We start from the raw sequence: 15,174 nt of genomic DNA, 5'->3' as shown, positions 1-15,174 counted from the left end.
CTGCATCTGGAGCTGCTCTCATGCCAACACGAGAAAGTTGCTGCTTTTAGATGTGCTTCTCTGAAGTGGTTTATGCATCCCTCACACTGGTGAGTCCAGGCACTTCCCAATTGCTTATTGGGAAAAAGGGAGGACAGGGCTGAATCAGGGAATGTTACAATACTGATCCTCTCCTGGGTGCTAACAGGATGGGTAGGGATGGTGGGCTTATCCCCAGAGTGCTTCATTTGACTCCAGCACTTACCACTGGTGGCTTTGGGGCTGACACTACTGTTTCTGCATGTTGGGAGCCCAGCGGCCCCAGCAAGGACCCAGGATTTCTGCATTTGGGCTCCCTCAGCCCCTCTGTGCAATGTTTGCCCTGATGTCTAGCCCTTGAGAGGTGCAGTGGTGTTTAACCAGGAGCTAGGAGCATGTCTGGGTATTTATAGGCTGGGACTGTGAGAGCTGCACCATGTTATCTTCAAAAGATAGATGTGTATGAGCCCGGGCTCAGGGGTTTTTACACATTTTTTCCTGTTTGTGGAGCAAGACCCAGAGTGCCATAGCTGAAGCATCTGGAGCAGGCAGAGATACGTGTGAGAGGCAGCCGAGGGACCTGTCTCTCTCACTCCTACTTTTGGCATGGTGGATGAACCCCTTTCCTTGCTTGTCCTGCCCCACCACATCCCCCTGGCCCCAGAGGGTGAGCTGGAGTGCTGTCCCTGGCATCCACAGTCATGGGTGTGAGATGACGCGCCCCTGGGAGTGGGCTGTGCTTTCACAACCTTGATCCCTGCTGGAGAGGATTCCCAAGAGGGGGGAGTTGGATGACTCAGCCTTGGTAGCTCCCCTGGGGAAGGTGCACCCCAGTCCCAGCCCTGGGAGTCACCCCAGTCCACCCCAGTGTCACCCACCCTCTGTGGGTGAGGGCAGGATGTACCACCTGCCCTTTGCTATGTGGAGACCTGACGCCATTTAGTTTCAAACACTGTTTTCTGGGGGGCTCTTGCAGCTCCCCACCTGCAGTCTGGCAGCACTCTGGCAGGGATGTTATGGCAGCCTCTCTCTACTTATATTTTGCTGTGCATTTGCCTTCACTCTTTCCTCCAAGTTTTGGTGTTGGTTTTGATTTTTTTTTTTAATTGATGTATCACAGTGGCAGCCAGTGCCCCAAACTGCAATGACCTAAAGGGCAAGGAAAGCTTCAGTTCAGAAACACCAATTATTTTTTGGCCAAGAGGTGTTCAATGCAAAGCTGCAAGTGGGATTTCTACAGGATGAACATCTTCACATTCAGCAAAATGTGTTTGGGATTTTGCAGTTTGTTCCTAAAGGAAAAAAAAGAGAACTGCTCCTTGGTTTGAGCAGAGCAGAGCCTACAGGCACACAAGCCCAGGCAAGACTGGTTGCAAACACGCAGACTCCGACTCAGGTCCTGGTGCTGGTCTGAAACTGCTGGATGCAGGTAATTAGCAGAGCCTGATTCACCAGCCCCGAGCCCCTGAGCAAAGCAGTGGTAACTTTTTCCCGGCAAGATGCCAGGGCCTCAGCCCCTCCCAGTGCTGTTTCCTAAATCAAGGTACAGTTTGCAAGACGAGGGTGCATTTTCCAGTTGCACTGGCTCATCCCAAATTACACCCTTTTTCTGGGTGACACCCACAAAACCAAACCTGAAGGTGCTTTAATAGGAGCTCTGGCTAATGGGAAACCCAGGAGCAGGGGAGGAGTTGCACTGAGCACGGCAAAGGGATTCATCCAGTCTGCTGCAGGCCCTGGGGGAGTTGTGCTGGGCATCATGGGTGGTGGCAATGCCTGGTCTGTTAGTGCCAGCTGGCTAGGGCTGGTTTGGAGGCAGAGCTGGCCAGCAGCCAGCATGGGCTGCAGTGACCTTGAGGACATGCTAAGTGGAGTTGCAAAGGGCTTAAGCTGGGTGGTAATTGTTCCCTTGGTGTCTCTCATGCCGCAAACCCTGATCCTGATGGCAGGAGAGGATGGCTCACAAGTGGCCCAATGTCATGGCAGGAGCCCTGAGTGCAGCTCCATCCTCATTAGGGCTGTTTGCAGCAGTTTTGAGGATGGGGTGCTTTCAGCCCAGTGGTCCTTCTCCATCATACCTTGCTCTTCCAGTCTTTCCTCTAGGTAGTAAAAAAAAACCCAAAGGTTTTATGCAGCAAAATGCTTATGGTCTTTAAGCCTATGAGCTGTATGAGCTGTGCTGTCGTCTTCACTAGGGTTTACTTGTACACCGCTGGGCATTGTCAGGCTGCTGCCAAACTCTGCATCACCCATCCCTGCATCCCACATGCTCTGTGGCCCTGCCCAAATCCTTGCCACCCCCACACCACCTGCCTGCATCTGGCCCTGCTCAGAGTCGCATGCCCCTCCACATCCCCCAGCCTGTCCCCCCCTGTGGCTGGGGACATGACTGGCATCCACCTTGATGGGGAGGAGGAGACCGGCCTCACCTTGGCTGCCAGCCCTGTCTGCTCCCTGGGGCAGGGATCTCGTGGTGTTTGCCTCACTCGAGTTATTTTGCAGCAGGCTGAAATTGCTAGGGTTGTGCATGTGTACAGGCAACAACAACCCCGGCAGGCACTGATAGCAGGCAGCGTGACCAGTGGCTGACGAGATGAGGTGGTTAGTGGCGGTGATGGCATCGATTCATCACCTCCCACGCCAGGATGTGATAGGGAGCACCGAGACCCAACTCACCTTGTCACCCACTTTGAGCAACCCCTTTCGTAGGGGCTATCATCTCACTGGTTGGATCTCCATGTACAATGCAGAGATATACCTCCAGCCCCATTCAAGCATGCCATCAATCTCATTTTCTTTGCCAGCACTAGGTGCTGATTAATTATTTCCTTTGTCAAGATGACTGTAATTTATGCAATTACATCTTCTCCATGTGTCAAAGCAACAAAGCAATTGAGCCTTCTGGTCCTGGGAGGAAGGTGGGCTCAGAAAGACAAGGATCAACACCCCGTAGCAACCCAAAGATTGACTTAAAACGGCAAAGTGTTTCTTTGGAGTGGTACCAAACACCCAGATCCTTTGTGGTGAATCAGTCCCAAGCTCCTGGAAAAGGTGTTGCTGTTTGAGTATGTCCATAAAGGCTCATAATTCCCACCTATTTATTTTTGCCTTTCTCCTAAGCACTGGCTTTACTTGCTGCCACAGCCAGCAATGTGCCTGTCTGGGGTTAAGATCTTGAAACCATATTTAAGCACCTTGGCAAACACAGTCTGCAGCTTTGCACACCTGCTCTCTGAGCTTCTCCACGGAAAACACCTGGTTTATAATTATTTGCAGCATGGGAATTGGCATGTCAGCTTGTCAGGCTGGGGACCCCTGAGTGCTTCCCAAGGAGCTCTGTCACTTGTATGGCTTAGGGTTAGGTAAAAAATGTGGAGATACTCTTCCCTGTGCTTGTGGTCATATGTCTTTGTAGGTTATGGGTGGAAGATGTGGGAGCATCCCTGGTGGACACCACAGCTGCACACGGGTCCTGCAGCCTCCATCATCCTCTCCCATTGCAGCCAGAAGTCAGTAAAGCTGAACTGCTCAGACATTGCTAATGCAGATCCCTGTTAGCTGCTAATCTTCCCTCCCTGCAGCATCAGTTTCATGAAAAATTCCTTTCTGTCTCATAGTGCTAAGCTGGGGGTTTTTAGTGTTGCAACACTAAATGCACTGGTGCAATAAGTAGGGGATTAGGGGCATGCTCCTGGGGAAAGTTCTCTTGCAGGCTCCTCAGGACAAGGCAGCCACAGCCTCTGATCCCTGATGTCACGCGCTCCCCCTCGAAACAAGAGCCACTTGTTTGGCACCGGCGGCAGAGCTGGGCTTGGTGGAGGAGGCAGCAGCAGAGTGGAGTAGGGGCATTGCCTGCTTCCCTCCCCGCATCGAGAGGCTGTCCTGGGCATGTCTCAAGCAGTGGTGGGTCAGCATCAGGCAAGGTGGACCCTGACTCCAGGCAGCTTCGGCCAGAGCCAAGTGCATGTCCTTGGAACCCCCTTTGCACCCCTTTATTACTTTTCCCAGAATGGAAAGATGTAAAACCCGGCAGGGCCCAAAGAGAGTCTGTCCCTGTGGGTGGCATGGTGGTGTGACCTGCTCCTGTCTTGCCCTAGCTCCCAAAGCCTGAGATGGGTATCAGAGAAGCATCCCACAACCATCCCCAGCAGCTAAACCTCCTCTGAGCTGTAGCAGCAGCAGGAGACCCCTGGGCACCAGCAGGCCCTCGAGGGAGGGAAATTTAAGATGCCTCAGAAAGCCAAGACCTGAGGAGCATCCCAAACATTAATGAATTTATTACAGATGTCTTTAAAATAAAAAGAAGTTTGCCCTTGCAGCAGGGTGTGGAGCTGCAGCAGTCCTTGCTGGAGAGTGTTTTTGATGCTACATCTTTGGAACACAGCACAAAGAGGCAGGTTTTGATGTTGTTTTTGGAGTAGGGCAATAAGAGGCAGTTTTGATGCTACACCTTTGAGCCATGGCCCAAAGCAGCTGCACTTGGCCCCATATGATGCAACCCCACAAACCCTGTGCTTCCTTCCTTTTTTCCCATTTTGGGCATGTTTCGCCCTGTCATCCCCTGCCATGCTGACAGTGCTGGAGGAAGGCACGTGGTGTCTTCCCCCTGCCTCAGCAACTTGCGCCCTGCAATGGCTCACGTGGGCCTGTTCCCACCGCCCTTGACTCAGCTCATTTCCCCTTTCCCTCGTGTTGACCAAGCTCCTGCTGGTGTGGTCCAGGCATCAGCAAAAGCAATCGGCAGGAGCAGCAGAGGATGTCCGGGACCACCACTGCCACCAATGCTGGGTCCATGTCCCCACCACCAGCTGCCACTGCAGCAGCTGGCTCTGCATGGTGAGTGGAGCTGGAGATGGGTACTTGGATCCCCACGCTGAGTCCAGTAGTATCTGACCTGCATAAAAGTGGGACAAACATCTGTACCTGTTCACCAGCATGTTTTGAACATCCCATAATTAATGTTTGCTCAGTGATTGAGGCTGACTGGTGCTTAGCATTATTAGCAAATGATGAGTAGCTGTTGTTGCTACCTCAAGACATCTATTCAGCATTCGCATTTAGCAAAAGGGTTGGAAGCCAGACTGCCAGTGCCAAAACCCTGCTGGGCTCTATGTTTTTCCTACCAAAGCCCTGCACACAGGCATGCCTGCCCTACCCTGGCAGCCAAAGTTTGAATCCACATGCCATGGTGGCAGGGACAGGCCTGGAGCTGGTGGCACAGTGGGGCCAGCAGCTTCCCTTGCTAGGGCGAGATGTGAAGAGTCCGCAAGCCCAGGGTAGCAGGAAGGGGAGAGTGGACTTGGGGACACGGATTCAAGATGTTCAGAGGCCTAATCCAAAGCCCACTGAAGGTTTATTGTGTATTTAACCCACCTTGATGCACATGCCTAAGAATGGATAAAAGAACTGAATGTCCATAAAGGGGCACGGAGTTATTCTAGTCCTCCTCGTGTCCCAGTGAACATGGTTGTGAGAGACAAGAGATCACACAGAGATGTTTATTTTTTCATTTACTGGGGGCAAAACAACACTGGTGAGAGCAACACTTGTGAAGCCTTTAAAAAAATACCTTCTGGTCACACTGAGATTAAAAAAAACCTAAACCACCATCATCTTCGCCTCCTCCGTCCACAATTCCGTTGCCACTCAGCAAGCATTGCCCTCAGCAGCTAATCTGTGTTTTTTATGAGGTTGTTCTGGGAAGCTCCCAAGGATTTGGGGTGCTGTGTCCCCAGGGAGCACAGTGGCCTCTAGTGGCAACTGCTCACGTGCAGCTCTTGGAAAAGAAACCTGCAAATGAATCCTGGGGGCCTCTTCCTCCCCAGGAAAATTAGAAGCATAGACCAAATTGCCAGAGAAGCATTCCTGCACACCAAGTGGCTTTGTGCCAGGCAGGGTCCTGAGCACACCCGCAGAGCCCATCTGCCCTAAGCAGCTGCACCTGGGACCCCCCACCCATGTCCTCCACCCAGTCCTGAAGACCCATTTAAGCTCAGACTTGGGCAATCAGTCCTGCCCTAGTCCCTAGGGTGCTGGTCTGCACCCCAGGGCCCTATATGGCTTGTACTGCAGGCAGCCCACCTCCAGTCCTCTCTCCTGGTGAGACATCAGGTGTGGGCCCCTCAGTTCAAGAAGGACAGGGGACTGCTTGATAAGAGTCCAGCACAGAGCCACGAAGATGATTAAGGGAGTAGAACATCTCCCTTATGAAGAAAGGCTGAGGAAGCTGAGTCTCTTTAGCTTGGAGGAGACTGAGGGGGAAACCTCATCAATGTTTACAAATACATTAAGGGTGAGTGTCAGGAGGATGGAGCCAGGCTTTTTTCAGTGATGTCCAGTGATAGGACAAGGGACAATGGGTGCAAACTGGACCATAGGAGGTTCCACGTCAGTATCAGGAAGAACTTCTTTACTGTGAGAGTGACAGAGCACTGGAACAGGCTGCCCAGAGAGGTTGTGGAGTCTCCTCTGCTGGGGACATTCAAAACCCGCCTGGACAAGTTCTTGTGTGATGTAGTCTAGGTGGCCCTGCTCTGGCAGGGGGGTTGGACTAGATGATCTTTCGAGGTCCCTTCCAACCCCTGAGATTCTGTCATTCTGTGATCAGAGCTACATGGTAGCTCTGTCTGCTGGATGGACCTGGGTTGCAGCCCATGTCTTGCAGCTCCAGGGGCTGAGTGTCTTACAGGTCTGGGTCTCCTAAGGATACTTTGTGAGCAGTCTGCATTCCTAAAGAAAGGTGACTTGTGCTATATTATCTTCTGCAAGGGGAAACTGCTTGTGCTTTCTTTCTTCAACCTGGTTACCCATTTCTAAAACGCTTGTAGGTTTTCTACAACTTTGAAGTCTTTCTCCCTCTGCTGAGTTTGGTTGGAGCTGCCTGAATGACTTGCTAGCGCATCAGTCTCCTCAGGAAACCAAGCTGAATGTGTCTGCTGAGGTAAGGTCTTAAGGGCTTCCTTTGGACAGAGGTCCTGGGAATAGATCTTGGAGACTGTCTGAGCACAGCCAAAGCTAACATTTTTAGTGCTTGGTTTCATACTTCAGCTCATGTGTGGAGCAATAGCTTCATTTGTTTCTCTGCAGAAAAGTCCCTGGGTCCCACTGGGTATGTAGGCAATGGCCCTCAATGCCACAGCAAAGATGTCCTTTCTTTCTGGAGTAGCTGCATTTTTTGGCTTTATCCTAAGACCTGTGAGACTGTGTATTAGGAGCAGAAATGAGCATCAAGTCTTGCCTGGTAGTCTGTGCTCTCATGCAGTGCCTTTCCTACTTTTCCTGAAGGGGAAATTTGCTTGCTGCAGGTCAGGAAATCCTTCCCTCCCCAATAGAAGGTTGGCCTTCAAATGTCCCAGTCCTCTGTGCTGCTGGGAGAAAGGTCTGCTGGCCTACAGCCCATCAGCAGCAGGAAGGGACCCAGGCAGAGGGTACACCCATGTCTTGAGCTCCCTGGATGTTATGAAGGCTGTCGTCAAAGAAAATGTGGGGCTGGATCTGGGCAAGGATGGGGCCCTTGGGAGCTCCATCCATGAAAAAAGCCTCATCAATGGCCAGACCCCATTCCCGGAGCGTCTTGATGGCTCGGATGCCCATGTCCCGGCCGCTGCGGGCGGTCACCAGGTAGGTGCGGATGGGGGATTCCTCCTGGCTGAACTTCTTGCGCATCTTCCCAAGGTGCATGGCAAAAGCCTTCAAGGGACCCTGGAAACACAGCAAGACATTTAGGAGCAGATGGGAAATGGGGAGGGATCTCTGCCTGTACAAGCCACTTGTTCCTCTTCCAGGGTTTCTCAGGGCTCTGAAGAGCACCTGGACACCTGTGTGGTGCAGGACTGGGCAGTTCTGGGCCTGTGCACTGGCATGCCTGGGAGGAAGGTGACCATTGTGGTGTTCATCCTAGTCCCAAAGTGACCAGGAACATACATCCAAGCAAGCAGCGCCTCTGAGTCCAAGTCCTGCAGGGACTTGCACAGGAAGAACTCCTAGCCTACAAAAGGTGACACTGGAGGTAACCACAACCATGGATATTTGGGAGCTGATGCTCACTTATAGCAGACATCAGGCCAGATCCATCACCTGTGGGACTCCAGATCAGACCTATGCTAGGGACTGAGTGGTGGATGCAAAGGGAATCTTAAAGGATTTGTGCTTTTCTACCTGCTTATGGCAAAGCCCTAGCAGGAGAGATGCTCACGGTGGGTGCAGAGCCTGTGGATGCACATCAAAGTGGGGTGGCTTGCTCACCTCTCCCATGGGCACAGCCTCCATTGCCTGCTCGTACTGCACTGCCCCTTCCAGCCCCTGCTTCTGGAAGACCTGGTCTGTCTCATCGGAGAAGAGCACGGCGTCCCCGTCGAACACCACACGGAGTGGGGTGCTGGGGGCCTCCACCTCCTGCTGGAAGACGAGTGCTGCTGAGACTCCTGAAAGACAGAGCAAGGTGTTGCTCAGGAGGCACACCCCATCCTGGGAGCAACCAGTGCATGGCAAGCTCCTCCCTGTGCGTCTGCCACAGCCCTGTCCCACACAGCAAATGTTGGGGTCTCCAAGCCCAGGGGCTTTCTGTGGGGGTCAGGCCAGCTTTTCTAGGTCTATGTTATCACCCCATGGGATGGGGATGGACAAGAAAGTGCTGCTGATCAGATTGCTATCTGGAGAGATACTGAGGTCTGCTAAGAGAGGATGGGTGGTTGTGTAGGCATGAGCAGTCATCCTGGTACTCACTCACCCTGCCAAGCCTGGCTTTAATGTCCAGATTTAGCACACCTTGCTGTGAGTAATAGGGACTGGCACTTCCACTTGATTTGGATTATTGGTTTAGTTACAGGTCGCCTCCTATAAGCTCCTCCCTGCCTGCCCTCATCCATGGACCCAGGCCCCTGGATGAGACACTTTTCAGAGCAAGGATGCTCTTCAAGGACAGCCCAGGAATGTGCTGCGTAGTGAAGGAAAGCCCAGGCTGCAGATGGCTTGCTGCTGACCTTGAAGGACCTTGGATAGCTAGTGTACTTACACCCAAACAAATTAATAAGGAGGCAATTAACCCCATTAGTACTGTACTCCCTCCAATCCAGGCCAAGCATGTACTTGTATCTATCACTGAGCACATGGTAACTCTGCATAGATCAAGAGAGAAAAAGCAAGTTTCTATGACATCATCACAAAGCACTGGGAATTGCTGATGCACTCTCATTGGTCCAGGGAGCAGCAATGGGCAGCATCTTTGGTTAAAAGGCTTCAATGTCAGGCAGGGAATGACCAGCCCATGGCAGAGCTATGGCCAGAATTATGCATAAAGCATTTAGTAACTTGTGAAGGCATCTAAGAAACCCTGGTGTTTGCAGACTACTGGTGGGGACAGAAGACTGAACTGTTCAGGACTATGCTGATAATCAATGTGTCATTTTGCCCCCTTGGCTCTGTGAGAGCACATGCTCTAGAATTACCTCCTGGCACTAAACTGTTTGGGAAAAAATATGGGTTTGGGGATGTGGGATGGAGGGGAGAACGCACCTCTCCGGAGGGCATTGCAGACATCTGTCCTGTCAGCTGAAAGGAAGAGCTTGACATTGTGGGACTTCAGGTACTGCGTGGAGTCCTCATTGCTGACAAAGCAGAACTTGGAGATCTTCAAGCCTTCAGGTCAGGGAATGTGAGCAAAGTCTGTTATTGGGTAACAATGTCATTGCAGCCCCCCTTCCCTCCCTGGATCTCAGTGTAATTTGATGCAGAGCTTGGAGCAAATTATTTCCCAGTGCTGTGTGGGGAGCCTCCCCATGTTCTTGCTGCATCTTCTTACCCTGCTGTTCCTACAAAACCACAGAGTGCAGTTAAATATTCCCTTCACCCCTCCCTTAAATGACCACTCCTGACTGTTGGCCTGGGATTTAGTTTTTTAAGAACTCTGTTTCTTCAGTAGCTGAGGATGCCCAGGCTGTGGAAAATGCTGCCAGACCCCCTGGTGCAAAGGATGTGGCTGAAGGGAGCCAGGGTCTGCCAGGGAGCCTGTATGCTGGGTATGCTCTGGCACACTGAGCAAGCTGCATGAGGCCAACAGGAATTGGGCCTGTTTACAAAATAACCCCTTCTTGTGTATCCCCTGGCTCTGTATCTGCTACTGATTCTCCACTGTGGTGCCTTTGCAGCATCCCAGGGAGACGTGGGCACCCCCAGGGATGGGGTCCCCCTTACCGTAGTGCTTGGTGCTGTTGATGATGCGCATGCCGCTCTCTGGGCTGTTGTTGGAGAGCACCAGGATGTCAAAGAGGTCCTTCTCCACTGGGCTCCTCTCCAGGATCTTCTCATTCACATACTGCGCTGCCTGCAAGGAGCAGATGAGACCTTCTTGGAGGGGCATGACAAATGGTGTTGCCAGGGCTCTTTCGCAATTGCAAGGTTAGTGTTTCGCTGCATCTATCAGCTATGGCAAGGCTAGCATGTTATGGAGAGCCAGGCAGAGCAACCATCCTGCAAAAGCCATGACTAGGGAGGCAGGGAGCAGGACAGCCCAGCAGGGAGGAGGTTCACATGTGCGACTGGTGAGGACCACAGGTCTTGATGCCCGGCAACAACGCCAAGAGGCCAGAACAGGCACATCTGCACCCCATGATGACAGCTGAGACCTAAAGTTTGGAAAACTGAGTTTGCACCCCATTCTATGAATGCACATGAACCTGGCCAGGTGAGGGGCTCACCTGGATGAAGGCAAAAGCTGTGCCTGGTGACAGGGGTGTGTCCTGGTTGGCCTGCTGGTGCCTTGTGTACTCCTCCTTGCCCTTCTCCAAGTAAAGCTTGTGCTCCTTTTCCAGGTTGAAGATGGCTCTGGTGGTCACTGCAATGACCAGTGCCTCACTAGGGTCTTTCTGCAGGACAGGGAGGAAAGAGGGGTTGGGGGAAAGCAAAGAAGCTCACCTTTGGGGTGAGCAGTGAATTCTACTGACAAGGGTGGTGAGGTTAGGCACTGGAGGCACCACCCATGGTTCTTGATGCCAGAGGGCCTTTGGAGAAGAGGTACTAAGCCAAATCTTAATTTTCAGGCCACCAAGGATGGGGTATGCAGTTGTGAAATCCTAACCTGTCTGGTAAGTGCCACAAGCTCTGAGGACAGTACATACCAGAGGGCATTGCTTCATAATTTTGATGTTTGTGGGCACAGCACAGCCATGGTTGTCTTTCTGTGCTGAGTGGGGCACTGCTGGGTTTGTCTACACATACTCATGGTTTTACCCTTCATTTGTATCTGTTCTAGAGAGTCTAATAAACTCTCTATGTACAGAAGCTGCTGCTTTCTCCCTGATGACTCCAAAATTTGTGAGCCAATGTACCCATTCCTGCCCATGTAACTGGAGGTTCAGCTCTGCAACCTCATCCCATGTGGAAATTGCGTGGACCTCAATGAGACCAGGTGCCCAGCAGCCCTCGGACAGGCCACTTCTGCTGAAACTTAGGCATGAGCAAATCAGGTCACCACACCTCCAGGTTGTGGTGTATCCTATCCTGTGGTGGCATTTCAAAACTTGCTTGAGAAATACAGGATGTGCATTTTGTAATGAACAACCTTTTACCTGTTCCACGTCTGTGTTTATGACTGTGCTTTCAGGCTCTGCCATCTTCAACTTTCAGCCTCAAAGAGAAAATGTCCAATTAAACTGATACACTATAATATAGCTAATCTAGAGAGAGGGAAGAGTGGAAAAGAGACAGGGTACATCCTATCCACCAAGTGGAGCAGCCCAAATGAACCTGTTTCTCCTGACAACAGCTGTGCCCTGAGAAAACCTGGTCTAATAGTTCCAATTAAATATGATGAAAAAGCTTTTCATCTGTGGCTTTCCAACCACAGATCAGATACACACACACATAACACACCCCCAGCCCCCCAATCCAAAGAATATTTTTCTCTGGAGGAACTGCTTAAAGTGGTTGTGGAACCATTTTCCCAACAAAATAAGTCTGCCTTTATGCATTTTAACTGCGGTTGGTTGACTGATTTGGTCTAAAAAGCCAAAATTAGGTCAGATCTTATGGGTAAGCTTCTAGTTCACATCCATACTGCCTCTCTTACTACTTTTTTTTGCTTGAATGGCAAATTTGTGTCCACAAATAAGCAAGTTCATTGTGTGAGCAGCTCATTTGCAGCTGTAAAAGGACTGAGTAAGTCCAGATGTGTGGTGAGGGCACGACAGGATGGTGCTGAGGGGGCTGGTCTGCCCCTCCACAGCCCTAGTTAGGTCTGGCAGATGAAAGTCATGGGGGGGTTACATGGTGTGCCTGTGCCTAGCAGCTGAACAAGAAATCACATTTATTTTTGTGCATCCAGGTCCTGTGGTTTCTGTAACCTCCACCCTGTACTCTTTAATTTCTATGCACTAGTCAGTGTTAGAAGTGGACATTTAGGATTCAGCCTGAGGGGTGGGAACTGTTCCCATTCCCACCAAGGGGCATCCCACAGGGGTTGCTTCCACCCAGCAGCTCCTACGAGCATGCTGCGGGGTTTCTCTGGATTGCAGAGGCAGCAACGATGCCTCTGCACACGTGTTGGGAACGGCAGGGAGGTTAAACCTCCTTTACCAGTTCATGCCCTACCTGATTACTTAGCTGGGGGGCTGTGCACGCACAGACCAAAGCCAACATGAAGTACGAAGGGCAAGTCAGGGTCTCTAGGGCGACCTTTCTTTTGCCCAGATTTTCTTGAATTCATTTTTATTATTCAGGGGCTGTGCAAAGTGTTGCCTGGGCTGGTGGGAAATGCACTCGGCCGACGCCAGCCCTGTGGGCTGGAGCCTTGCCACGGGGGTCCAATGCTTGCATGAGGGCCCCCCCAGCTGCCCCCCGGGTGGAAAGCCCTTCCGCCGGGAAAGCCAGGGGATGCTGAGCATCCCCCCGTTTCTTTCACCCAGAACTCATGCTGGGAAGGGGTCTGCTCCCGCAGAGCAGGGCAGAAGGCGGCGGCCGAGGCAGGAGCTTTCCCCTGGCCGAAGCACCTTTCTAAAAGCGGAAATGCATCGAGGGGAGGCCACAGCGCTCAGCAGCCCCTCCGGGAAGGGGAACACCTCTCACTCCTGCTCTGCCCTTCCAAGTGCTGTAAACCCGCTTCCTCCCTTCTCCTTTCCGCCCACCGGCCTCTGACAACGGCAGCGCTGTTCACACGTTTCCGCTGCCAGCCGCCCCCCACGGACACGATGCCGGGAGGCAGGAAAGCGTTTCAGAGGCCCCGGCCGGTCCCCGCACCTCCCCCGCAGCGGCGTCAGCTCCCCCCTGCGGGCAGCCCGCACTCACCGCAGCGCTGCTCCCCGGCGCAGCCCGTCCAGCGCCGGCACCCGCGCCCTCCCTCAGCCGCTGCCGCTTGTATTTCCCCGTCCGGCGGGGCTGGGAGCTGCGGGCGGCCGCGCGGGCTGGCGGGGCCCGGCCCACGCTGGGCCTGGCAGCCGGCGCCGCGCAGGCCCGAGGGCGAGAGGGCCCGGCCCGCTGCGGGCGCCCGCCCGCCGCGCTTCCCCCGCAAGCGCTACAGCCGCGCTTTCTGCTGGAGCTGGGGTGTTTACAGATACACGTTTTTAGACAGGCATTAACATATATATGCACACACCTCTCGTTTCCTGATGCTGGAGTACGGCGGCAGCTCGGGCCTCCGGAACGTGTGGAGGAGCGGCCGCAGGGCGCGCGGGGCGCGGGCCCGGGCCCGCAGCGGGTTCCAGCACACCCGTTCTGCCCGACAGCGAGAGCTGGGGGCAGGGGGCTGACACTGAGGGGTGGCTTCCAGCCTGCAGGTTTTCCCTTGCCCACAGGGGCATGTCCCTGCCCCACTGCTGGAGGAGGGCCCAGACCCGCAGCCCCACCAGCCTGGCTCCTGCCAAGGGAGCTACTGATAGAATAGAATCACAGAACGGTTTGGACTGGAAGGGACCTTAAAGATCATCTAGCTCCAACCCCTCTGCATGGGCAGGGACACTTTCCACTAGGCCAGGTTGCTCAAAGCTCCATCCAACCTGGCCTTGAACGCTGCCAGGGAGGGGGCATCCACAGCTCCTCTGGGCAACCTGTGCTGGTGTCTCACCACCCTCACACTAAAGAATTTCTTTCTAATGTCTAACCTAAATCTAGCCTCTTCCAGTTTAAAGCCATTACCCCTTGTCCTATCACTACATGCCCTTGTAAAAAGTTCCTCTCCAGCTTTCCTGTAGGCCTTCAGGTACTGGAAGGCTGCTGTAATGTCTCCTTGAAGCCTTCTCCAGACTGAACAACCCCAGCTCTCTCAGTCTGTCTTCATAGAAGTGGTGCTCGAGTCCTCTGATCATCTCCATGGCCCTCCTGTGGACTCACTCCAACAGCTCCATGTCCTCCTTAAGTTGGGTGCCCCAGAACTGGACACAGCACTCCAGGTGGGGTCTCACGAGGGCAGAGTAGAGGGGAAGAATCACCTCCCTTGACTTGCTGGCCACACTTCTTTTGATACAGCCTAGGGCACGGTTGACTTTGGGCTGCAAGTGCACATCGCTGGCTCATGTTGAGCTTCTCCTCAACTAACACCTCCCAAGTCCTCCTCAGGGCTGTTCTCGATCGTTTCTCCACCCAGTCTGTATTTGTGCTTAGGATTGTCCCAACCCAATGCGCAGGACCTTGCGCTTGGCCTTGTTGAACTTCATGTGGTTTGCACAGGCCCACCTCTCAAGACTGTCAAGGTCCCTCTGGATGGCATCCCTGCCCTCCACTGTGTCTGTGTCTAGTGCACCACACAGCTTGGTGTCATCAGCAAACTTGCTGAGGGTGCACTCAGGCCCACTGTCCATGTCACCAACAAAGATGTTAAACAGCGCAAGTCGCGCTACCAACCCTTGAGGAACACCACTCATCCCTGATCTCCACTTGGTCGATGAGATCAGCCTTTAGCATGTGTGCGCAAACCCCCTTTCCCTGAGAGATTTTGTTGAGCATGTTCCCTTTTCCCCCTGCCCCTGCTATGTATTTCTCCTGTGCACGCTGTGGGACTTCCAGTTCAGACTGAAAACACTGAAAAGTGTTTTGGTTTCTATGTACCCTCGCCTGAATTTCCTGCAGCATCATTCGTGTGGCATCTCCTGTGCCTGGAAGCGATGCTTTTCCTTTGAGCAGCAGGAGCGCAGGCCATTTGCAGTGGGGCTGTGTTTCAGGTGGCTGAGA

The 15,174-nt window shown here is 52.9% G+C and overlaps 1 protein-coding gene across 1 annotated transcript; it reads right to left on the bottom strand.

Moving 5' to 3' along the window:
- Nucleotides 1-5,504: 5,504 nt before the first annotated feature.
- Nucleotides 5,505-13,420, bottom strand: LOC127385801 (cytosolic 5'-nucleotidase 1A-like). The gene is made up of 7 exons (XM_051621921.1): nt 13,297-13,420; nt 11,583-11,641; nt 10,713-10,880; nt 10,210-10,339; nt 9,532-9,654; nt 8,263-8,441; nt 5,505-7,719 (listed from the first exon to the last, which is right to left on the bottom strand). Exons 2-7 carry the CDS (start codon nt 11,625-11,627, stop codon nt 7,417-7,419), a joined length of 948 nt encoding a protein of 315 aa, XP_051477881.1. The 5' UTR covers nt 11,628-11,641; nt 13,297-13,420; the 3' UTR covers nt 5,505-7,416.
- Nucleotides 13,421-15,174: the final 1,754 nt, after the last annotated feature.

Source organism: Apus apus, chromosome 5 (assembly GCF_020740795.1).
Source record: "Apus apus isolate bApuApu2 chromosome 5, bApuApu2.pri.cur, whole genome shotgun sequence".
NCBI classification, from domain to species: Eukaryota; Metazoa; Chordata; class Aves; order Apodiformes; family Apodidae; genus Apus; species Apus apus.
The sequence above is the reverse complement of the archived record's forward strand: the minus strand, read 5'-3'. Positions and strand labels throughout refer to the sequence as shown.

What these genes read in the sequence shown, in the direction of transcription:
- LOC127385801 (XM_051621921.1), bottom strand. Translation starts at nt 11,627, where the DNA reads ATGGCAGAGCCTGAAAGCACAGTCATAAACACAGACGTGGAACAG. An exon ending in CAACAGCACCAAGCACTACG is followed by an intron (nt 9,655 to 10,209) that starts GTAAGGGGGACC and finishes CCTGACCTGAAG; the next exon opens with GCTTGAAGATCTCCAAGTTC. An exon ending in CTGCAATGCCCTCCGGAGAG is followed by an intron (nt 8,442 to 9,531) that starts GTGCGTTCTCCC and finishes TCTGTCTTTCAG; the next exon opens with GAGTCTCAGCAGCACTCGTC.